At 37.2% G+C, this 26,276-nt stretch overlaps 1 protein-coding gene across 2 annotated transcripts in view; it reads right to left on the bottom strand.

Annotated features, from left to right (window-relative positions):
- PCDH15 (protocadherin related 15) overlaps positions 1 to 26,276 on the bottom strand; it is a 2,324,555-nt gene that overhangs the window by 867,917 nt on the left and 1,430,362 nt on the right. For both annotated transcript variants that reach the window (XM_072628920.1, XM_072628919.1), the window contains one exon: positions 4,620 to 4,685. In XM_072628920.1, coding sequence (XP_072485021.1) covers positions 4,620 to 4,685 — 66 coding nt within the window. The remainder of the gene's footprint in view (positions 1 to 4,619; positions 4,686 to 26,276) is intronic.

Below are 26,276 nucleotides of genomic sequence, written 5' to 3'. Positions count from 1 at the left end.
TTGGTCTACCATTTTAGTTTGTTGTTGTAATTGTTGCCATTGTCATCATCATTGTTGGTTTTGACATCATCCTAAGTGGCACGCAGTGTTTTTGCACATTTTTCTGGGGGAAGGATGAGGTGTAGAATACCTTTGTTCCCCATCATATGACCTACCAAACAAACACTCTGACCACTTCTCCCCTTTATATGTTGACTCCCCTATTTCTTGAGATGAGGGGTTGCTTTACTTTTTGTATTTGCAGCTGTTCAAACTTAACAATATTCTTGGCACACAATCAGTCTTAAACAGCCCCCTCTGCTAGCACATCAGAGCAAATTGGCCACTCCTACTCAGTAACTGAGTTTTCCAGTGTTCCCTGGAGCACTGAGAAGTTAAGTGATTTGCTATGGGTGGCACAGCCAATATGTCTGAGAGAAGGGACTTGAAACTAGCAAGGAGTTTGAGTGAAAGACTGGCCTCTGATGTGCAGTTAATAATTTGGTATTTTTTGATGATTCCTGAACTCCAAGAAAGATACGTTAACTTTCATTATCACTTTTATCAATTGACCTTTATCTACCATCTATATACCTCTCCCTCTATCCTTGTATGCATGTATGTATATGTATATATGACAACTAAGTGCCTTGGTGGATAGAGTTCTGGGCCTGCAGTCAGAAAGACCTGAGTTCAAATTCAGCCTTAGGCACTCTCTAACTGTGTGAACCTGGGAAAGTCAATTATCCTCTGTTTCCCTTAATCAACTGGAGAAGAAAATGGCAAACTGTTCTGGTATCTTTGCAAAGAAAAACCCATCCAGGGTCACAAAGAGTTAGACATAATTAAATGACTGAAAAACATCAATAATATGCATATTAATATGTTTTAAACAAAGAACACTCTAGTTCCATCATTGTTTGTTAAATCTCCAAATTCTTTATACAGCATTATAGTGGTAAAAACAAATAAGTATCTTGGTAAAGACCCATTGGTTTGAATTCAGAAACATCAAGGTCATAAGTCAAGGGAGTTATTCTAATACCTAGAGATGGAGATACTGCCAAAATATAATTAAATCTGGACTGTTTTCATCCTAAACCATTTCCATTTTTCTACCATAAGTTTTGATAAAATACAATCCTATGGAAGCCCCAAATGGTGATCCTACTATGGAAAGACAAAATCATCTCATGTCGACCAGCTGACTTTGAGCCTGCAATGATTTTATTGATGTAAATAACTCCCAGTGAGAGACTCCCTACATCAACCTAGATTGGCACTTGCTCAGCAAATCACAGTTTTGGTTAGCAAGGGCACTTAGTAATTATGTGACTTGTCCCAGCATACAGACAGAATGTATTAGGACTTGAATCCAAGTCATCCTGTCTCCCCTACTGGTTCTCCAGCTATAACACCACATCACCTTTTACTTCTTACTTTACCACAGATGTACATCTAGGACAAGATGGAAAAATCAAGTCAGATTACTAGCAAGAAAAAAATTAAAAGCTTTATTCAGGAGCTGAGACTGGCATCAGAAACATGGTCTCTCTCTTCAGGGATTGTTTCCTACAGGATTATAGGATAATAGGGATTTGATAATAGGCTAACAGTTAGAGCTGAGGTTTCTTTTAACACCTCAGTTTTTATACACAATATAAAAGGGAATGTGGCCAGTCCTTCACATACATTCAATTCAAAGAAAGAATTTATTGTTAGCATGAGATACATGGAGGGCACTGCGCCTGGCACTGGGTAGCACTTGAGGGCATCTCAGGGTGACATTGACACAGCTTGGCAGTGCTCTCCATGGTTGGCATATTTGGTGAATTCCATCAAGAGTGACCTTGAGCATTTCCTGTTTTGTGTCACATCACTTTCTGATGAAGCACAGGCACTGAACTTCTGCCACATGTCCCATCACTCTCTGCCACCTTACTTTGCCCCTGGAGGATCCTTGTAAAGATGCTTGCAGAAATTAGTTTTAATCAGTGAAAAGAGGGATTACAGTGGGTTGCCATCACTGTTATAATTACTTGTTAAAACAAGCAAGCTTAGAATAAACTGTGAGTGCAGCCTTGTTCTATCAGCTACCAAATGCTATTTTAACAAGCTCAAATATCTGAGAGAGAGGGCAAAGCAGTAATTAGAATGGAGTCACTAGAACTTTTTGCAAGATAACATTTAAGGGCAGAGTATCCCTCAGTGGGTGGTGTACTTCCTCCCTCAAAAAGCCTGGAGGCTCTCGTTTAGCAGTTCCATGAGGGTTGGAAGAGGCAGCCCCAGAGAGAAGAAAATGGAGTCCTGGGACATCTGAACTTAGGGGAAATATGAAAAGGGTCAGGTTTGACATTATTGCATTTGTATCTTTGGACTAGTATGAATTGCTGCATGCATGTGTGCATGCACATGCACATACACACACCACCTACTTAACTGTATTGTCATACTGTCTAAAGACAGTGAGTGCTAGTGGAAACAGTGTTTTATTTTCCCCCTAAAACAGGTAATTCCTTTTATATTCCTATTTAACTAAGACCAAATTTTTCATTTCTGAAGGGTACAATGTATGATTAGAAAGAAAATACAGAAAATGTATTATTTCAATTCAATTCATTGCTTAGGACAGAGTACTCATTTGATAGTTAGGGAAATAGCAACCTGATTGTATTCATTATCTGGTAGATTTTGGAAGATGTGAGAAAGAGAGAAAAGAGCTGTAACTACTATATACATACATATGTATATCTGTGTGTGTATATATACATATATGTATATGGATATATGCATATGTACATATACACAATATGCATACATACATATATTTGTAACTCAATAGGAAGAAACAGCCTTTATATTATGAGGTGAATTGTTTCCCTATGTCTGAGAACAAACAAGATAACAGACTAATTCTCCTATCAAATACTACCTAGAAGCAAATTGATGTAATCCTTCTCTGTCATTAGAGAACATACAAAGTCCCTTGAGATTTCAAAATGGACAAGCACATTATGACAGAAATGGCTTCTATCTCCATCCCCCCATGAACACTTTTGTTCCTGATAAATATTCAGGAGAAACAAAAAAAAAAAAATGGAAATCAAGAAAGCTCTTTGGAAGGCCCATGACTGTTTTCAGGCAAACTGTGATGCACACACAGTCTGACAACTCCCAATCTTACAGCTACTGGAAATAGAAATTGAGATTACTCATGGGAAAATCATGAGAATGAGCAAAATGTCAACTTTCCTCCATCAGAAGGACACATGACGTAAATAAATGCTTGTTGAAGGTAAGGTTTGCAGATAAAAGAGGACAGGTCTTAAAGTGGGTTTGGATTTTGAGTAGATTGTTAATGATTGACTTTCCCAGATAAAGCACCAGAAACATCTTTAACAGCTTCATGTCATGTGAGTCAAGTCAAAGAGCATTTATTGAATGGTTACTCTGCATCAAATATATAGTTTGACTATATACTAAGCAATGGGCTTACACAAAAAAAGACAATGCACTACAAAATGAATGCCCTTGTGGATAAACATCAAAATACTAATTTATTCTTAAATTCCAGATTTATGAAATTTATATTCTTATGGGCAAAAAATAATCTTTTATCTTCACTGTTTTCTCTTCTTTCATCTACCAGCCTGGTTCAGAACTCATTTTTCTAGCAGGTTGCCACAATGCCAAATGTAAGATTAGAGGCTCCAAATTTCTGCGGCTCCAAGCTTCTTTCTAGACTGTTTCTTGGCCTTCCCTATCTCTCATTACCATATTTCATCTGCCAAACTTTTGTGGAAATATATCCAACCTGGGAACCATCAGAGCTTTTATTGGTCTGCATGTATTCACTCAAGGATGGGAAGATGCCCAGTGCTTGACTACAGGGTATAAGTATTCTGAAGCCATGGACATCACCTGTGTTGGCCTGGGCTCCAACCAAATCCACTCTTCTGGGAATCCCTGGCTCAGAGATATTAGTTAAGCCAAGCACAGTTAAGTCAAACAGAGTTCTGGACAATAATCATGACTTTATGCGAATATCCAAATCTTCCCCCCAAAATCTTTAAATAAAGCCTAAAAGAAAACAAATAAACTGGTGGCTATATTGTGCTGGGAATCCTTCGTCACAGTACCACTATAAACTCCCAAAAACAACTACCACAAGGAAAAAAAATAGGTTTTTGATCAATAATGTCCATCAGTCTAGCTTTTAGCTATAAAATGTGCTTTTCTGAATCCCTTCTATTTAGATTCAGTAGATTATATGTGTTTGGAGTGATAGTTAGGCAGAGAAGAATGACAAAGGAAGCATCCCACTCCAGAATTACCAGGATGCCTAAGACCTTGGAAAAAAAACTCAGAGACTACTTACTAATAATACCTTCTCAGTCATAACTGAGGAGAGAGACTCCGTCCCCCATTCAATGAGAAATCCTATTAGAATGCCTTTTAATCAAAGCATTTGAAAACAGCAACTAGCTTAAAACTACAGCAGAAATTAAAAAGGAGGATAAGGTTGTTCGTTAAGTTGAACCAAAGCTTTAACTCTACAACTTAGCTCGCAGCCTATCTCACAATGACCTTTGAGAAAGCACCTTTCCTTAGCCATATTTACAGATGTCCAGATTACTCACCATTTTTACTTTCTTCATCAATAGCCACTATTGTTGCAGGTGGACCTCCTCGGGCCAGCTTACAATCTAAAAGAAAAAGACATGCCTATAACTTCATCGTTCAAGAAAAAAAAAATGATCCTAAGTTCATATCAGTGGCTGATAAAAGGAATATCATTTACAAAATGTGTAACAGATAAGAACATTTTAGCGTAAAGTCTCTCATGGCCCAGATCCATGCCTTCCCACATCAGAACACGAGCCACTCAACATAAGCTAAGCCTTTTCAGATCTGGCTGTCAAGACACCAGCAGGGACCAGTGTTGAGCAGAAGTCCTTCAGGACAGAAATAATGGGATGGTAATTTAACCCAAAGAAAGAACATAAAGGGGTGATTAACAGGGATAAATTGTAATTAAAGCTTCACAACAGAAACAAACATAATTGGAATTTAATTGTGATAAAGGATCTAATTAAATAGAGTGGAGAGAATTCTAATGATACTCCATGGAGGGATGCAACAAAGACAGACAAGCCATGTGGAGGAGGTTGGTTTGGGTGTGTGGTCATCTTACCCTCATATTGCCAGTCTGGAGTCAAAAGTATAGAGTCATCAATGGAAGCAGGGCAGAATAATGCAAGAAAGGAAGAGAGAAAGAAAAAATACATGTGTATATGTTTGGAGAGACTGAAAGATATTAAAAATAGTATACAATAACTTATTCACCTATTAACCATCCATTCTAGAGCAGGGATAGAGGAAAACAAACATTAAATTCTGTAAAGTCTAGCACTCTTTGAACACACTCTCTAGCCCATCAAAGATGTATGATTAGTCTCTTTAAGAAATGAGAATGTCTTTCTAAATTACTGGCACTGCCTTCACACTTGACTTGTCAAATGTGAAAGAAAAACTCTTTTCTTATGAAGAGTATTACCTTACTAGCAGCAGTGTTGATTTATTTTCTTAAGTCAGGGTAAGTTACTGAATGAAGACTAATGGCTAATTAGTTTTGTAGACCTTGATAATGTCCTGCAACACATCCCAGAGGATGCTGGGAGAGAGACCCAGCAGCCTCAATAGGTCTGGTAATTAAAATGTAAAGGCTTTTCATAGAAGAGAACAACTGTTCCTTTCCTAAGGCAGAGAGCAAGAGCTGACTCTCAAATGGAATTCAGGACACTTGGTTCTCCTGGGGGTTTGGGAGGTCAGGCAGAGTCATATGGACAGCTTCCCATTCATCCTCATTTGGGAGAATCTAGGGGCATCTCTTCTGTGAGCAAAGTTCAGAATTTCATGTTGTTCTCCCAACTAACTTTCCAGGATCATTTCATATTATACCTTTGCAGGTACTCTTGACTCAATCTGGCCTGGCCTGCTAGTTGTTTCTGATATTTTTCATGCTATGTACTCTTGCTATGCCTTTTGACAAGCTCTCTCCCATACTTGGAATGCACATTTGGTTCACAGTTGACTCTTATCATCCCTTGTTTCCTTCAATGCTCATTGCAGGATCACCTTTTCAAATCATCCCAGGTATTAGAATTCTTCCCCTCTTAAGCTGTTTTAAACTTATCTCTGTAGATTTTCTACTACCCTCCCACAAGAGAATGTAAGTTCTTTGAGGGAAGAGACTGTTTAATTTGGTTTTCATGCTCCCAATACCTGGTACATAGATTAAGCAAAGTACAATAGTGTAATGCAATATGATACCTTACAGCACACTATAGAATAAATTCTTCTTGTGTCAACATGAATTACATTTATTTCAAAATAATTTCTTTTTTTAAACTATAGAGTATTAAAGTTTGTGATGTATCATCAGTCCTTTCAGGTAGGCTCTCACCAAGTTTTAGTTGATGGTTAGTATCTCTGCAACTCAAGGCACGACTTTCCCAGGGTTATACAACTACTAAGTGTCTGAAGCTGGATTGGAAATCAGTTATTCTTGACTCTTTACCCACTGATTTATCCACTATGTAACTTAGCTGCCTAATAGAAAGGGGCTTTTAACTTGAACCAAGGAACCACATAGAGTTCTATCTAAAGAGCTGGCCTCAGAGTCAGGAAAACCAGGCTAAAGTCTTGCCTCTGGCAAATATTGACTGTGTTTCTCCCGGCAAGTCAGTTCATCTCTACATGATGCAGGCATCTGTGTAAGACTTTTTTGTTTGTTTGTTTTTGGGGAAATTTATTTCTTTTCTAAATTTATGAAATAACACAAGAATTTCCATTACACTGTTGAATTTTTTTTTAAAGATGATCTATTACTTGCTCTTCCTTTTAAATATCTAAGACTGTTTACATAGAAGCAAACCAACAAATAATGAAATAATGAATAGTAGATGCTCAAAAATTGCTAAAATGTGATTTAATAGATCATGAATTGATATAGAAAAATGACCAATTTTTAAATAAATATTATAACCAGAAGTGAACCACATAGATTTATCAAGTCTGTTTCTTGCCAAGATTTTCTATAAAAATTATGTTAATTGGACAAATGCTTATTTTTCTATTTCTAATGTTTAATGAAAATGCTTCACTCTAGTGACATTTTATTTAAATTAAGCCTCATAAGTAAATAGCTCAACTGAAAAAAGCACTACAAATCAAGAAGGGGAGAATTAACTCCAATATTTCATGAGGCTCCAGAAAAATCACTGTTAAGTAGAAAGTGGACATATTTCAGGAAATCAAGATGAAAGTGAAGGGTTCTACAGCTCTGTGTGTGTGTGTGTGTGTGTGTGTGTGTGTGTGTGTGTGTGTGTGTGTGTGTTTCCATGGAGGGCCTTTTCTATGATCCATCCCTAAGGATACATATACCAGAGGATAGATAGAAGAATGACAAAAAATAGTTAGAGAATTTCTTTAACCTGAATATAGTTCTTGTCTTAAAAGTTGGATTATGACTGCTGTCTAGACAGCAGAATGGGTATTTTGAGAACAGTGTTCCAGTGATCAGGACCTGGGGCCAAGTCACCAAACCACAGAATTTCAGCCTTGGCTGAAGATCTAGGTTAATTAATCTCCCTGTGAAAAGAAATTAATTATTACTTAATTAACCCCAAAGAAGAACTGGGCTAAATATTTTCTACCTGAACAAGATTTCCATGAACTATATCCTTAAGTGGCTTTCCACTCTTTTCTTGAAGATATCCAGGATGACAGTCTCCATTTCATTTTGGAATTGCCCTAATGGTTAGAAAGTCTTTCAGCTTCATCAAGCCTAAAATAACCTCTTTACAAACTCCAATCATTGCTCCCTGTTCTGCCTTCTGGAACAAAAGAAAAACCCATCTTTGATGGGACAGGCCTTCAGATATTTAAGAAATGCCACTATGATACCTATGAAACTTTCCTTCTTCAGAATAAATAACCCCTTTCCCTCCAATCAGTTCTCATACAGTTTGATCTTAACTCCTTTACTGCTAACTTTATCCTTCCCTTTAAGATCTCTAGCCTGCCAATGTCCTTCCTGACTTATGGAATAAACAGTACTCCAGAAGTGGCTGACCACAGAAGAATACAGTGGCACTTCCAGCTTCGTCTTCCTGATGAAATCTAGATCTCTTTCAACAAAACCCAGGATCACATGTGGTTTCCTGGTTTCCAAGTTACAATGTTGACTTACATTGAGGTTGTCCACAAAAATTCCTAAAACTCCTTTCAAACTGTGACTTAAAACTATTCTCCTTTTCTCTACTTTTGAAGTTGATTTTAAAAGTCAATTGTAAGATTTTACACCTATTCCTATTAAATGGAATCATTTTCATATGAAAATCAGAAGAAAAAGATGTTTTAGATATTTTGAAAGAAATTCACATTAGAAACTAAGAGGGATTGGGTAATAGATTGTTCAGAGGTAAAATGTGAAGAAAACATTTAGTTTCTAGAGTAGCATGGGAGACTCAACCTTAGAAAAAATAAAGAAAGGAAGAGAGAAAGGAAGGAAGGAAGAAAGAAAGAAAAAGAAAGGAAGAAAGAAAAAATGAAAGAGAGAAAGGCAAAAAGAAAGAAAGAAAAAGGTAGAAAGGAAGGAAGAATAACAGAGAAAAGAAGGGAAGAAAGAAAGAAAGAGAGAAAGAAAGAAAAAAGAGAGAGAAAGGAAGGAAGAAAGAAAAAAGAGAGAAAGGAAGGAAGAAAGAAAGAAAGGTGTCCAGGGCCTCCTAGTTCTCCTTTATCTCATCCTCCTTCCCCCTTTTAACCAAAATCCATTTCACTGAGCCATCCACAGTATAAGAGCTAAAACTATAAAATACTAAAATCTTTAAAAATTGTTCCAGTGTTTTTAATCCATATCCATCTTTACCTCTCTGCCTTATTCTCCCAGGCATTTCTATCTCTATTAGGAGACAGAATGGTAAAAAATGATCAGAGGAAAAGCAAAAACATGAGCAATTTTGATCACCACAACAGCAATCCAAGAGTGAAATGACCTACTATGGGAAGGAGTAGGGGTCACCTGCCAATAGCTCCAATTCCATTGGGCTGCTCCCTATCATAACTAATATTGGATTGGAAGGAGTTGGCTCAGATTGACCTATCTGGCCTTGTAAATAGCAGATATACAATAAATGGTTCTTGAATTTAAGATATTGCATTGGATCTTGCCTTTGTCCACAGGGTATCTCAAGAGACTGCATTTTAACCCACATCATAAAATCAGGTTTCACTTCAAAGGCTTACATTGGACTTGGGAAATTCAGCTTGAATGCCTATAATTACAGTCAGCTGGCTCCCAATGGGAGAAGGGCACAGCTATTATTAAGCAGCCATACAATTAGAAAACAGAGAACTGCAAATGAGAAGCCATTCTGAATACAGGAGTGGGAGCTTGTCTGTGCTTCCACAGAGGAAACAACAAACCTGTTTCAAACAAGCAACATTAGGTACAAGGGGAGTCCCAACTGGAGTCTGATTCCTATTTATAGAGAAAATCTTACAATGGGAAATCCTGAAAATATTCATGTAAAGCCTAGACTTCCATTCTAAGAAGACTGGGGACAAACAAGCAAAAAGATATGGCCTAGTATCATTATATACATATACATATATGTATATATATGTATATAGATATAGGTATATAGATATAATTTGTACATCGGCAGTTTGTTTTTATCTCCCCCCCACCCCCCCAAGAAACAATTCTGTTTTAAGTCTTTCCAAAAAGATAGTTGCTGACTTGGAGTCAGAATGAAAGGAACTGACCCTTACGTTTGAGGGACTCAATTCTTTTTGGTAATTGCCGTTCTTCCTATAGTGGCCTGGATTGGTTCCTGTCGCCACTACTTCTGTTGGCTTACTTACACATACTTTCATTCTCCATCTGATGATATGGAATAGGGGTCTTTAACCTGGGGTTTGTGGATAGACTACAAGGGATCTTTGGACTTAAATCTCTATTTTCACTAAACTCTAATTGAAGTTTAGCATTTCCTTCAAGTATTTTTTAATCCTAAAAAAGGAGACCTATAGGCTTCACCAGGCTGCCAGAGGCAATTTAAGACACAAAAGCATTTTAAATTCCCCTTTGCAGGAGCCAAGATGGTGGAGTAAAAGCACATACCCACTTGAGCTCTTCCCCCAACCCCTGCAAATACCTACAAAAAAAAAAAAAATGACTGTAACCAAATTCTAGAGCTGCAAAATCCACAAAGTGACTGAGTGAGGCAAATCTCCAGCACAGGACAGCCTGGAAGGTCAACAGGAAGCATCTGTCACACCATACTGGGAGCAGAGAGGAGCACAGTCTGGCATGGCCCATGTCAGCACAGAACTGGCCAGAGCAGGTCTTAGGGGACTAACTCACTGGCAGATGTGACAGTTTCCAGTCTTCTCTGTCACAAATGCAAAAGACAGCACAGAAGGTCAGTGGCAAAACACTGCTGGACCACATGGGGGAGGGGTGCAGTCAGTTTTAGGGGGCTCTGGGACCACAGACAGTGGGGGATAGAGCAGCAGACAGAGAACCCCTGAAGCCTAGGACAGTACACCAACCCCCAACTCCAGTGGAAGCAGAGTCCTACCTTGACAAAGAAAAAGGTTAGTATTTGGCTGGGAAGATGAGCAGAGGGAAAAAACGTCAGACTATAGAATCTGACTTTGGTGACAAAGAAGATTAAAATATGCAATCAGAAGACAACAAAGTCAAAATCTCCACATCAAAAGCCTCCAAGAAAAATATGTATTATTCATAAGCCATGGAAGAGCTCAAAAAGGATTTTGGAAATCATATAAGAGAACTAGAGGAAAAATGGGGAAGAGAAATAAGAGTGATTCAAGAAAACCATGAAAAACAAGTCAACAGCTTGCTAAAGGTGACCCCTCCCCCCAAAATACTAAAGAAAATAAGTCTTTAAAAAATAGACTAACCCAAATGCCAAAAGAGGTCCAAAAGACCATTGAGGAGTAGAATGCCTTTAAAGGCAGGATTGGTCAAATAGAAAAGGAGGCCCAAAATCTCACTAAAGAAAAAAATCCTTAAAAATTAGAATGGAGCAAATGGGAACTATTGGCTCCATGAGAAATCAAGAAATTATAAAACAGAACTAAAAGAATGAAAAAAAGTAGAAAACAATGTGAAATATCTCATTGGAAAAACAAAACAAAACAGAAACACTGACCTGGAAAATAGATCCAGGAGAGACAATTTAAAATTTATTGGACTGCCTGAAAGCCATGATCAAAAAAACCAGTCTAGACATAATCTTTCAAGAAATTATCAAGGAAAACTGCTCTGATATTCTAGAATCAGAGGATAAATAGAAATGGAAAGAATCCATCGATCACCTCCTGAAAGAGATCTCAAAAGGAAAACTCCTAGAAATATTGTAGCCAAAATCTAGAGTTCCTGGTTCAAGGAGAAAATATTGCAAGCAGCCAGAAAGAAACAATTTAAGTATTGTGGAAATGCAATCAGGATAACACAAGATCTTGCAGCTTGTACATTAAGGGATCAAAGGGTTTTGAATATGATATTTCAGATGTCAGAAGAGGTTGGATTAAAACTAAGAATCACCTACCCAGCAAAGTGAGTGTTGTACTCCAGGGCAAAAAATGCAATTTTAATGAAATAGAGGACTTTCAAGCATTCTTGATGAAAAGATCAGAGCTGAATAGAAAATATGATTTTCATATGCAAGAATCAAGAGAAGCATGAAAAGGGAAAAAAAAAAAAGAATAATGGACTTATTAAAGGTGAACTGTTTACATTCCTACGTGGAAAGATGACATTTGTAACTCAAGAGACCTTGCTTAGTATTAGGGTAGTTGGAGGAAATACAGGTAGATAGATAGATTGACAGATAGATGGCTGAGGGTAAGTTGAATATAAAGGAATGATCTCTAAATAATAAAATTAAGGGATGAGAGAGGGATGTATAGGAAGAAGGAGAAAGGGAGGGATAGAATGGGGTAGATTATCTCACATAAAAGAGGCAAGAAAAAGGTTTCACAATGGAGGGGAAGAGCAGGGAGGTGAGAGGGAATGAGTGAACCTTCCTTTCATTGGATTTGGCTTAAGAAGGGAATAACATACACACTCAATTAGGTATCTTATACTACAGGAAAGTAAGGGGGAAGGGGATAAAGGAGTGGAGATTATAGAAGGCAAGGCAGATTGGGGAAGGGTGTAGTCAGAAGTACACTTTAGAAAAGAGACAGGGTCAAAGCTGAAAACAGAATTAGTGGGAGTGGGATAGGATGGAGGGAGATATAGTTAGTCTTTCACAACATGACTATTATGGAAGTGTTTTGCATAACTACAGAGATATAATCTATATTGAATTGCTTGTCTTCTCAATGAAGGTGGGTGGGGAGGGAAAAAGGAAGAGAATTTGGAACTCAAAGTTTTAAAAACAAATGTTAAGAATTGTTTTTGCATGCAACTGGGAAATATGATATATAGCTAATGGAGTATAGAAATCTATCTTGCCCTACATAAAAGTAAAGGGGGAAAACAATAAGGGGGGAAGGGTAAAAGGGCAGATTAACGGAATAGTTAATCAGAATGTATGCAATGTTGGGGTGGAAGATGAGGGGAGAGGTGGGGAAAAATCTGAAACTCAAATTCTTGTGCAAATGAATGCTTAAAACAAAGAATAGATAAATTAATTTAAATTAAAGAAAATCTAGAAATAAATAAAAGTCCCCTATTCTAAGGATCGTGCAAGATGGGAAACTGAACAGTGAGGTGATATTTTCCATCCTCGGGTAGAGTATGGGAATTATACTTAAGAATATCTGGGAGAAATCAACTATGCTTTTCTTAATGAAGCCTAAATCAAGATAAGTCAATAAACCTTTATAAACTGACTATCACATGCCAGACATTGTGCTAAGTCCTGAAGATATAAAGAAAGCTAAAAAAAAAGAAAATGTGACTTCTCTCCTGGAACTCACAGGCTAATGGAGGAAAGACAATATGTAAACTACTAGGTACAGGCAAACATTTGGGTTTTTGGCTGCTTCATTGCACTGTTGACTCTTGTAGATGTTTCACTTCATCAAAACTGTGAGATGTCCCTCTCCTGTCTTCCCCTCAGATGAAGTCTGTACAGGCTATTTAATAGGTAGGTCCACAGCAATATTTTAGAATTTAACCATGCATTACTTCCATGAGGAGAAATGTGTTGAGTTGTAACTTGGAATGACAGCAATATACAAACAACTATTTCACAGTTCATCTCCTCAAAAGCTAAAATGTGTTCTTTATGTTTATTCAATTAATTGTCATTATTTGGATCCATGTGCCCATTTTGTTTGCCTTTTGCTAGATCCAATTACAAAGATTAGGGAGAAATGGCACACGGGAAGTTTCTGCAAACGAAACAAACAAAAGAAACCCAAAGTTCCAGATTTCACCTGAGTTTTGGGGCTCTATTGTTTAGTACAGGTCCAGACAAGGGCAACTAGGTGGCACGGTGGATAGAGTTCTGGGTCTGGAATCAGGAAAAATGATCTTCTTGAGTTCAAATCTGTCTTCAGATATGTACTAGCTATGTAACCTTAGACAAGTCATGTTTGCCTCAGTTTCTTCATCTGTAAGAGTAGCTGGAGAAGTAAGTGGCAAACCACTCCTTTATATTGGCCAAGAGAACACCAAATGGGGTCGTGAAGAGTCAGATCTGACATAAGTGAAACAACTGAATATCAGTGAACATTGGCAAAAAAGAAAAAGAGGGGAAAAAATGGGAAATAGTTGAACTCTGTCCAAAGTTCCAGTGCTGCCCTCCTAACCCATCATATTTTAGTTAATTCTCCCTCTAGGGTATTTTCTCTTCCTTTAAAATTTATGTCGTCCCCTCAGGGTCTTTAACTAGTCATGCAGTACTAGACTCCCAAATAACTCTTGCCCTTTCCATTTTGACTGCATCCTTGTTGACTCCAATGTTGAATATTTAAACTCAAGATGTCTCAGGTGAAAGGGAAGAGGATGTTTGGAGAGATCATCATTGGAGAGTTAAAGGACTATAAACTTGGAAGTCAAGCACATTGGGTTGGCTTAATAGCTCTTCCAAAGGATAACTATATTACTTGGAACTAGTCCATCAACCCCTGAGAGCCTCAGTTTCATCATCTGCGAGGGTGACCTGAGGGCCAGTAAGGTTCAAGAGCCAGAGAATGACACTGTTGCTCATGGGGCTCTGGGGAAGCCCCTTCAAGTTAAGTTTGAAGGTGGAAGGTGCAAAGAAAATTCCCAGCTCATTGCTAGAAGGAGTTTCTTCTCTCAGAGAAAAATAAGCAAGGGCTTGCAAATGCTGCACAGGGAGAACAGCATGGTCCAGTGAATAAATGCTACCTAATGTACATCATCACAGAATACTGTGGCTCATTTTAAATGTTTTGGAAGTGTTAGACCATGGCATCATCTAGTCAGAGAGGGGTTTTTTTAATGCTTTTAGTCTCATAGCAATCTAGTAGAGCCCCAAGGCCCCTTCTGTGATTAACATTTTAAAGACATAAACCAACTATATTGAAATACTCTGTGTGTGGAAATAATATGTGTGCATGTATGTACATACATATGCACATAATGTATAAACAATATTTACATATATACACTCCATAGCTATAACTACATATAGCATAGGGTATATATAAAGTATATATATGTATATATTAGATTACATGTACTATATGTATATATGTGAACATACATACACATATGCATATAATATATGTACCTAACACACACACTCTATATATACATATACTATGATACACACATGTATACATACATGCTATATGTATGTAGAATTTGAGTATGTGTGTGAAAAATTCAAAAAAAATATATGATTTAAAAGCATTGGGATTAGAAGGAACAGCAAAAAAAGAGGGCAGTGTGTTGGGCTGGGATCAGCAGGCCTGTGCTGGAGTTCCAGCTTATAATTTCATTCTTTGTGTCCTTGGGGAAATCATTCAAAGTCTCTGATTCTCATTTACTACATCGGTAAAATGGAAATAAATGGAAATAATTATATATTTACACTAAATAATGCATTTGAAGTGGGGACAAAAGGAGAGGGACTCTCTAGATCTTAAAATATAATTGTATATATATATATATTTTTAATTTTATTTTAGACTCAAGGGCCAAAACACAAATACACAACAGAGAAAAGAAACAAAAGCGTATCATGAACTTAAATATTGGAACCAAAATACAAAGTATGAAAGAGAAAAAAGAATGTCATGTGCACAGCAGCACATAAAAGAATCCAAAATATGTGAAACTAAATTTTAATTCCAAAAAACCCTGTATGATAAATACTATACATTTTGTTGATAATTGTCCATTTTTTCTTTGCTTCCTTGCGAGTTTTCTTTTGTTTTCTGCTGTGCACTTTTTTACTTTGTTTTCTTTCCCCTTCCCATCCCCCCAGAAGATGACCATAAAGTTTGTATATGTATATGAATTGTTCTCTCTTAAACCCTTTTCAGATGAAAGTAGGTTACTACAACAACCAGCCCTCCTCCCCTATCTAATTCCTCTGTATTCATTCTTCCTCTTGCACCTCATTGTATAAAATATTTAACCTTTTTAGCTGTTCCTAAATTATTTTACTTTTAAAATTCGTATCGTGCTCAGTTTTACCCAATCTTTCTTATGTGTTACCTGATTATCAATAAGAGTCTTAGTCATACCTTTTACATATATAAAGAAGTAAACAGTCTGTTCTTACGAATGCCTTATGATCAGTCTTTGATATGTACCTTATATTTCTCTTGGTTCTTGTATGTCAAATTTTCTATTAAGTTCAGGATTTTTTTTAACAAAGTCTTGAAAGTCTGAGAGTTTTTCAAATATCTACTTTTTTTTCATTCAGGATAATACTACCCCAGCTTCTGGGATAAAAACTTGTTGTTTAATAAAAATTGTTGGGAAAACTGGATAACAGTGTGGCAGAAACTGGGCACAGACCAATGCCTGACACAATACACAGGAATAAAGTCCGAATGAATACATGATCTAGGTATAAAGATTGATACTGTAAACAAATTAGGGGAGCAAGGAATACTGTGTATGTCAGATTTATGGAGAATGGAGAAATTTATGACTCAGCAAGACATAGAGAGTATTATGAAGTGCAAAATGGATAATTTTGATTACATTAAATTGAAAAGTTTTTACACAAACAAACCCAGTGCAGCTAAGGAGGAAGTAGAGAAGTGGGAGACAATTTTTGCAACTAGTGTCTGTGATAAAGGCCTCATTTCTAAAATATATAAAGAACTGAGTCAAATGTACAAGAATACAAGTCATTCCCCAGTTGATAAATTGCCAAAGGATATGAACAGGGAATTTTCAGAGGAAGAAACTAAAGCTATCTCTAATCGTAGAAAAAATGCTCTAAATCACTATTGATTAGAGAGATGCAAATCAAAACAATTCTGAGATACCACATTACACTGACTAACATGACAAAACAGGAAGATGATAATTGTTGGAGAAGATGTGAGAGAGTTGGAACACTCATTCATTGTTGGTGGAGCTGTGAGGGGATCCAACCATTCTGGAGAGCAATTTGGAACTATGACCAAAGGGCTACAAAGATGTGCATACTCTTTGACCCAGCAATATCACTTCTGGGACTCTATCCCAAAGAGATCATAGAAATAGGAAAGGGTCCCACATGTACAAAAATATTTATACCAGCTCTCTTTGTGGTGGCCAAAAACTGGAAATTAAGGGGATGCCCATCAATTGAGGAATGACTGAACAAATTGTGGTATATGAATGTAATGGAATACTATGTGAAATGATGAACAGAAAGACTTCAGAGAAGCCTGGAAAGACTTACATGAACTGATGCTTAGTGAAAGGAGCAGAACCAGGAGAATTTTGTACGCAGCGACAATCATAGTATGTGAGGAATTTTTCTGGTAGACTTAGTACTTCACTGAAATACATGGACTCAAAAAATTTCCAGTGGACTCTTGAGGCAAAATGCCTTCCACATCCAGAGAAAAAACTATGAATTGGATCTCAGATAGAAACAGACCATTTTCTTTTGTATTATGTTTTGTTTGTTTTATGGTTTCTCCCATTCATTTTAATTCCTCTATGCAACATGCATTTAATAGGAATGTATGTATAGAACCTATATAAGATTGTACACATCTCAGAGAGGTGGAGAGAGAGTGGGGAATGAGGGGGAGGAAGTGGAAAAAAATGGAAGTGATTTTTGAACACTGAAAACAAATAATTCAATTAAAAAATAAAAACAAAAAGGGATAATACTTAACTTTGCAGGGGATAATATTTTTGGCTGGAGCGCCAGTTCTTTTGCTCTTCAATGTATTATGTTCTAAGACCTGCAGCCCTTTGATGTCTCTACTGCTAGGTCTTGTGTGATTCTACTTGTGGCACCATTATAATTGAATTGTTTAATCTTGAAGCTTTTAGTATTTAATCTTTGAGCTTGGGGTTTCAGAATTTGACTATGATTTTTCCTATGAATTTTCCTCTTAGGATCTTTTTTAAGTGGTGACTGATGACTTTTTTTTCTATTTCTGCTTTCCCTCTTTGTTCTAATACTTCAGGACAATTTTCTTTAACTATTTCTTGTAGTATTGCAACAAGATTGTATTTTTGTTCATACCCTTAAGTAGTTCAGTTATTTTTGCTTTCTCTTCTTGATCTATTCTCCAAATTATATTTTGCTTAATTATTTAATTATTTCTTGATCTTGATCAAGGCTTCACCTCGTCCAGTTCTAATATTCAGGGTATCATTTTCTTCCTTAAGATTTTGGATCCCCTTTTCTAATTGGTTGGCTTTCCTTTCATACTCTTCTTGGTTTTCTTGGATTATTCTTTTTTTTTTTTTTTTTTAGTTATTTAGTTTTTTCCTCCAGCTCTATCATTTGATTTTTAAACTCTTTTTAACATCTTCTAGGAATTTTTTTGGGGCAAGTGACCATTTGAAAATACTTTTGGGGGATTTCTTTACTTCAGTATCCTCCTCTGAAGATCCCTAGTCATCTCTCTTCCCTTAATGGCTTTCTATGATTGGATTCTTTCTCCTTTGCCTGTGCATTTCTTTTTTTTGTGTGTGTGTGATGGGTTAATTTGGGTAGTCACCTCCCATCCTGGGGTATGGAAAATGGTGCCTTTACCCCAGATCTTCAGTTCTCCCCTCCTGCCTGGAACCAAAGCCAAACCTCCAACCTCATGTAGATGCGCACAGCCAGGGTCTTTCTGCCCCACTGCTTCTGCACTCACCGGCATGTTCTGGTTCCTTCTCACACCTCTGCTCACTCCAGCACAGCTGGGTCTGCAGTTCCTTGTTAGTAGAGGTTCCCTCCAACTTCCCTGGCTCAAAAACCCAGCTTCCCTCACTATCCCTTGGGGTAAAAGTTCCTGTGGCTAGGGCTGAGGCAACCTCTCAAACCTACTAATCCCAGACTTACTGCTTGTTGTTAAAACAGAACCTAGCCTGGAGGTGTTTGCTCTTCACAGGGAACAAATCTGGTCCTGGGATTTTTCTTCCAATCTTCTCAAATTGTCCCCAGAAGCCCCTGGTTGTGCCTCTATTCTTATTTATCTCCACCCACACTTTATTCGCTCTAGGGTGCTATTTTTAACTCTTTTGTGGGAGAAAATGTTGAGAGCTTGGAATTTTCTGGCCTACTCTACCATCTTCCCAGAATCCTCTCCTCAATTATAAATAATGCTTAAGAAATGTATTATGTAATTGTGAATAGGTGATATGGCAGTGGATACCAGCAGTGGAGTCAAGAACATTAGAACAAGACAATAACATCTTCTCACACTCACTGCCTGAGAGACCTTGGTCAAATCACTGAACCTTTTGGAGTCTCCTTCATGTATCTAAGGATCTAAGTTCCAGAGAGGTGCTGATCTCTACTAGTACAGGGAATGTCCTTATTGGATTCCCTTATACGAAGGATATTGAAACACACAGACATACACATACACACACACAAATGACATATGTAAATATATTCATACACACATATATATGTGTGTATGCATGTGTGAATATGTATGTACATACACCCATAAGCATATGTATAAATATATGTATAAAATATACATCATTATTCTTGTTTGTTCTTCAATCCTGAAGAGGACCAAGGGCATCAAGAGGGTGCTGTCTTGATTTGCAAGAGGATTGGTTTCAAGTGAGGCAGGGCTGTGCCAAGCCATCTGCCTTGATCTTTCCTCCTGAGGCATCACAATCTAGCAGCAAGATATAGATAAGCTGGATGACTGGAGAATGAGGGGAGATAGCCCTGGATGCAGTGGGAGACCTTGGGTTTTTTTAAGCTAAGGTCTTTTCTAGGTCTCCATTTGTCTGAGGCAAGACCCATTCAGTGATTCAAAGCTAGGTAAAAATTAAGACCTAGTTTGCTTTCATAAAATAATCAGTCTGAGAGGGAAAGACCCTCACAGTTCTGGTTAGAACTTAAAAATTACCTAGGATATGCATTAATGCCAGGCCTCGTTATTGTTTTCGATTTATAGGAGTAGCTTGTTTGGCTCATTGTTGAGCCCTCCCTCCATTTGAAACCTAGGATGGTCTTAACAAAAATGGATTTGAGTTTATTTAAGAGTTTCTTTAGATATTTGTTATTAATGATGGGCCAGAAATTCAAGTTAGTGCCAAGACTCAGGCATAAATAATGGGCACATTTCTGAAGCAAGCTGTTATCTTCTCTCCTAACTGAGAGGTGATAAGACTCAAGAAGTGAAAGGAGAGATACATTTTTGGATGAGGTCAATGTGGGACTTTGTTTTGCATGACAATGGATATTTGTTACAAGGACTTTCTATTTTTCTTTCTTTTCTCCCTCCCCAATGAGTTCAAGTAGGAGGTGAGAGAGGGAGAAAATGTTTTATTTAAAAAAATAACTAAAATAATATATAAATTTTCACTCAAATGAATGCTTTCTGTTTTCAGAAGATTTACAGTCTACTTTGCAAACATAAGATTTAGAAAAACATTCAAGGGAAAAAAAGAAAAAAGTGCTAGATATTTCAATAAAGTTATGGCAAGATGCACTTATAAAAAATCACTATAATTGTTACAATATGAAGATGTATTGAAGGTATAAATTGGAAATGATTATACTCAGATGTCACCTTAAAAGATCATTGCTTTAGAGGGAAAACACTTCAGTGCAAGGTAGAGCAAAAGTCTTAACTGGAGATCAAAGTCAAGGCTAGAATGCAGTTTCTGGTACTGGAGGACCATTGGCATCTGGCCTATGGATTATCACTTAGTGATAATAAGTGATAATAAGTCACTTAGACAGTGACAGTAGTCATGAAATTAAAAGATTCTTGCTCGTTGGAAGAAAGTTATGGTAAATCTGTACAGCAGACTAAAAAGCAGAGATATCACCTTGCCAAAAAAGGTCCAGAGTCAAAGCTACAGTTTTTCCAGAAACAATGTATGGCTGTTATTGTTGAACTCTAAGAAAAGTTAAGCATTGCAGGATCAAGACTTTTGAACTGCTGTGCTGGAGAAAACTACCGAGAGTTCCTTAGAAAGCAAGTAGATCAAGTCATTCAATACTTAAAGAAATTAATTTGCTTGCACTGGAAGGTCTAATACTGAAACTGAAGTTTAAATACCTTGAACACTTAATGAGAAAAATTTGAAAAGATCCTGATTTTGAGAAAGTTTGAAGACAAAAGGAAAGGGGGATAGCAAAGGATAAGATAGATAGTTGCCATCATGGAAACAATGAACATGAACTTGAACAGACTTTGGGAGATAATGGAGCATAGAAGGCTCAGATGTGCTGTGGTTCATGGGGTCACAAAAAATCAGTCACCTAAAAACAACATAAAGAAGAAGTAGGAGTTCTGCTTGGCCCCAAAGAGCCAAGGATGAGGAGCTCTGGACGGACATTTTGAAAAGGTCAATTTAAGCTTGATATAAAGAAAAAATTTCTAATAGAGCCATCCCCAAATAGGCATTTTCTGGGAAGCAGTGTGTTCTTTATCATCTCAAGTATTTTAGCAAAGGCTGGATTACCATTTGTGGGATGTGTTGTAGAGAGGATTTTTGTTGAAATATGGTCTGGACAAGACATACACTGAAGACCATCCCAAAGCTGATATTCTGTGATTTTGTGAGAGTTGCCACGTGAGAGTCTACCCTGTTTTCCTTTCTCTTTCCACAGATCCATTTACTCAAATGACTGACATTGGCATCTATCTGCTCCACCCATCTTCTTCCCCCATTAACTTAACAAGACAGGTGAATTTTTTACTTACTGAGCTATTTTCACTAATGAATGACAGCTGGTATGTGGCTTATCAGGACTTATATATAATTTAAAGGAATAAAGGAAGAACCTTACAGTGTTATGCTCCAGGTTGAAACTTTGCACAAAACTTAATCTCAACAACAAGGTAAAACATGGATCACAGGACAATAGATTCAGAACTAGAATGGACCTCAGAAGCCACAGAGTCCACTCTTCATCATTTTACAGAGTGATTAATTACCTTGTCCAAAGTAACATTAATAGCAAGTGACAAAACTGAGTTTCAAACTCAGGACTAAGTATTCCAAATTTAGCACCTTGAGCTCAATAGTCTTTCTACTGAAATCTGCTCTGGAACCAATGTCTCTGTTTGTTAGGGTGAAAATGACCATTTGATATGTTCCTGTATTCTTCAGATGCAAAGAAACACATAGTGCTCTTGGATCAATATCTAATAAGGAAATGAAATTCAATACTCATGATTTGCAAATAACCACAGACAAAATCAGGGATTTGTAGTCATAATCTGGTCATAGACTATCAAGTAGTCATGAGGAATGTGACCAGTGGCAGTCTTGTCACATTCCATCCTTCTCCTCTACAGTCCCCCACTTAGAATTTGAGTCCCCTAGGTACTTGGACCCTGGGTCCAGAACTGGAAAATGATGACCTAATGAGCACACACACTGGCAGAAAATCTGAGTTCTCTAAGTCATTCACTTACTCATTCATTAATTTGACAATTGTTAAATCAATGAATAGTTATTAAATTCCTACTCTGTGCTACACACCAAGATAAAAATACAAATAATACAGTTTCTGCCTTGTAATATAAAAATCTTCCCAGCCCATTAATAGGCCTCATGTGAAACCCATTAAGGGAAGCTTGATTAGGGGAGGCTTGTTTTGTAGGAAGGACCGCACCTTTTGTTAATTGCTAATGAGGCACTGGGTCAGGAGGGTCTAGATGCCCTCTGGCTCTGAAAAATATATATGTGCCCTGAGGTAAGGTTTTGCTTTGGAGCTTACTCTTTGGAAGAAGGTTCCTGTGTCAGATGAGACTTTGGGCAGCCATTAAGGACCCACCCCCCAGATCTGAAACCCAGATGTTGGTGCATCTCTCTCTGGTAACTATGTATATATGCAATGATCAGACAGTTGGCTCTGCCTGTTGATCTGTGATGTATGTTTTGCTTATGGTCAGATAGTCAGAAGCCCTGTCTGTTGGTCTTTATTTCTCCGCTTATATTTTCTCTGTTGGTGAAGATAATTAAAGAAGATTGTTGACCCCTAACTTAAGAAGCTTCTTTCCTTAGAAAAGCAGATCTAAGAACCTGTGCTAGCAGACCATCCCTGGACGTGTCAGGTTGCCTATTGGTATATGTTCTCACAGACTTTATATTTTGTGATGTATAAAAATCTCAAGAGACACAATTTCCATTATTTTATTAATCATTCAAGTGGATAATTCTTAAAAGGGATCAGTCAGTAGCATGCTGGAATGCCAAAGACTCCTCATGAACTCACTCAACACTTTCATGGCCTTGGAAGAGTGGGTGTTCCTGAGGGAGGCAATCAATTCTGATTAGTTAAAAATTAAAGAGAAAATGAATATTATAATGAGAGCTGGAACCATTCTAATGAGGGGCTGGGGGAAAGAATCACTCTTACTTCCAAACCACCCCCAGCCTTGGGCAAAGATCTTAGACAAAATATCTACCCCCCACCAAGACTGAATAGAATACTAAGGACTGGGATTTCTGGATTAGAATCTCTTTGTAAGCTTCTTTTCTCTAGTTGGGTGGGGCAACAACTCCACCTGGATAAGATGGTATAGGTGGAGCAAATTTTTGGGAAAGGTCAAGTATCTCCCCAATAATTTCTTCTTTAATAATCATTTCTCTCAATTTTATCAGAGGAAATAATATAAACATATGTAAGTATCTGTAAGACAGGTGGTTCAGTAGAGTACTAGACATAGGTTACGGAAATTCTAAGTTCCTAAATGGCCTTTGACTTCCCTAGGGTCACATGGAACTTTTGTCTCAGTTTCCTCATGTGTAAAATAGGGTCAATAATTGTACCCAGGATTGTTGTGAGGATAAAATGGGGGAAAATGTTATATTTCTAAAATGCTTTGCAAAACTACATACATTACAGTTACTAACATTATGTCTTGACAAGGTAATTTCCAGGAAGTGAGATGATATGAGGACGGGGTCAAGAAAGACATTATGTAAGGGATTATATATGACCTACCCTTTAAAAGAAGAAGCTAGACATTCAAAGAGGCAGAAATGAAAAAGGCTCACACATGGAAGATGGGATATCCCATATGAGAATAAACAAGTTAGCCAGTGTGGCTGCACCACAGAAGTATTGCATGAATATAGACAGTAGGGATAAGAGTAATATGCCAAATGCTACAACGTAGACTGAAGTCAGTGGGATAAAAGTATTTAATGGAGAGCAAAGGAGGCATCAAGGGGCCACTTACTTCTCAAGCAATGAGGAGACATGATCAAAACCGTGCTATTGGAATCTGGTTGCTTTGGGGAGCATGTTGTCAGTGTTGTTCTCTGTATGCGCTCTCTTGGTAACTCCAAAAGCTCCCATGATTTTTGCTTGCACCTCAGCACAGACAATTTCAGATCTTTATATATACTCTTAGGCCATCTCCTAGCTACAAGTCCCCCAACAACAGTTCCCTACAGGGCATTTCAAATTGGGTGTCCTGGAGACTTCATAAACTCAACACATCTAAAATGGAATTCCTTCTTTCCCCCCTAACTTTCATCTCTTTCCAAACTTCGCTCTTTCTGTTAAAGACATCGCCATTCTTTCAGTGTTCCAGTCTTGACATTATCCTTGATTCCTCATTCATCTCATATCATATCTAATCAATTCCCAAATCTTACTATCTCAGCCTTCACAACATCTCTCATATCTGTCTCCTGTCTACTCAGAAAGTTAACATCTTAGTTCAGGGCCTTATTGTCTCTTGTCTAATTATTTCAAGAATCCCTTAATTGGTCTCCCTGCCTCAAGTTTCATCCTCCATACGCCTATTGCTAGGGCATTCCTCTATCCATCCTACTCCACCACTTTTCTATGGTCTCTAGAGTGATATAGAAACTCCTCTTTTTAGTTTCAAAATCCTTTGGGACCCTGTGACCCAGTAATATCACTATTAGGTCTATCTCTAAAGATGATTAAGGAAAAAGAAAAAGAATCTATATGTTCTAAAAGGATTTATACCAGCCTTGCCCTACCCAATTTCCCAGTCTCAATGGACATCTTTTTCCCTTCCTTTCTCAGCAAATCAGACTAACTGACTTTCTCTCTGTTCCTTACTAACTCCATTTCCTAGGTCTGTGCTTTTGAACTGTCTGTACCCCAGGCTTAGAATGTACGCCTTCCTCCTCTGGACTTCAGAGTTCCTATCTTCCTTTAATAAAATATAAATCAGGCACTCTCTTCTGCATGCAGCCTTTGCTGGCCACCCTCCCACCCAATTGCTAGTAGTTTGTACTTAATCTACTTTGTTGTATTGGTAATCATTCATTTTATATTTACTTTATAAATAATTTATGTGGACTTCTTGACTCCAAAAATAGAATGCAAACTATGGCAAATAGAAAATGTTTACCTTTTGATACATACATATATATATATATATATATATATATATATATATATATATATATACACACACACACACACGTATATAAAATGTGTGTATTATGTACATGTATATAATATACATGATGCATGTATTATGTATATGTATATAATATACATATAATTGTATTGTGTACATTATATAGTTAATATATACAGTACATATTATGTATATGTATGTTTGTATAATCCAATATATATGTTTATGTATTGTATAATATTTAATATGCATAATATATGTTGTAAATGTGCACATATGTATACACATCCATATGATTTCTTTGAATTGCGTATAATATGTAATGTTCAAAATATGATACATATATTATGTATATGTATATATGCATGTGTGCATACACACATACATATGTTTCTATTTGTACTTCTATCCCAAACTCCTAGTGCAAAACCTGTCACATAGTAGGTACTTAATAAGGATTGATTGACTGATGATAGGAGACAGGAAAAGCACAAGGAAATATAACATTTACAAAGCATTGAAATAGTCTAAATAGTAAATGGCAAGGGCCAACACAACTGTGTCGAGGTGCAAGTGGTGAGAAATCATGGCTACATATGAGCAATGTGGAGCTCCTGGTCCCAGGCAGTCTCTGGCAGCGTGCTTGGGATGCAGTCATTGGCAGCTGAAGTTTCTTTTCCTTCCATGAGAGGTCTGATCTTTTCAGATTGTTAAGTTCTACAAACATCCCATTCAATTAGTGTCATAAACCCAGGAGAGACAGCTCCAGGTTCTTGGTCGATTTTGATTCTTTCCAAGAAGGCTCCCAAAGGGACAAACTCATGGTGTGATATTTCTGCTTACATGTGGACTTTATCTTCTCTCCAAAAATGTAGTGTAGCCTTGACATTGATGAGAAAGCTGACCAAGAACCTATACCAGGTGTTTAAGCCTCACAGAACAAAGTTCTAAAGGCAGGAGGCTGACAGGCAAATGAGTAAAGGAAGGAATTTAGCAAGGTTATGCATTGCCAATTCATCAATGTGCTCTGCTATTTATAGCTCCTCTGATGGCAAGAACATTTAGAAATATTAAATTTTACTAAGGAGGTAGCATCATATATTTTATAGTGACTTCATACCATCATTAATTGGATTATATAATTTGATTAAAGCCTTTCCAACAACATGGTCTAATAATACCCACTGAAGGCATTAATGGCCTCTGTTCTACTCCACTACCTTCATCGATAGCATTTGCTGCTGAGATTTATGTTCTTTTTTTTAAAT

The sequence above is a fragment of the Notamacropus eugenii genome, chromosome 1, assembly GCF_028372415.1.
Source record: "Notamacropus eugenii isolate mMacEug1 chromosome 1, mMacEug1.pri_v2, whole genome shotgun sequence".
NCBI classification, from domain to species: Eukaryota; Metazoa; Chordata; class Mammalia; order Diprotodontia; family Macropodidae; genus Notamacropus; species Notamacropus eugenii.
The sequence above is the reverse complement of the archived record's forward strand: the minus strand, read 5'-3'. Positions and strand labels throughout refer to the sequence as shown.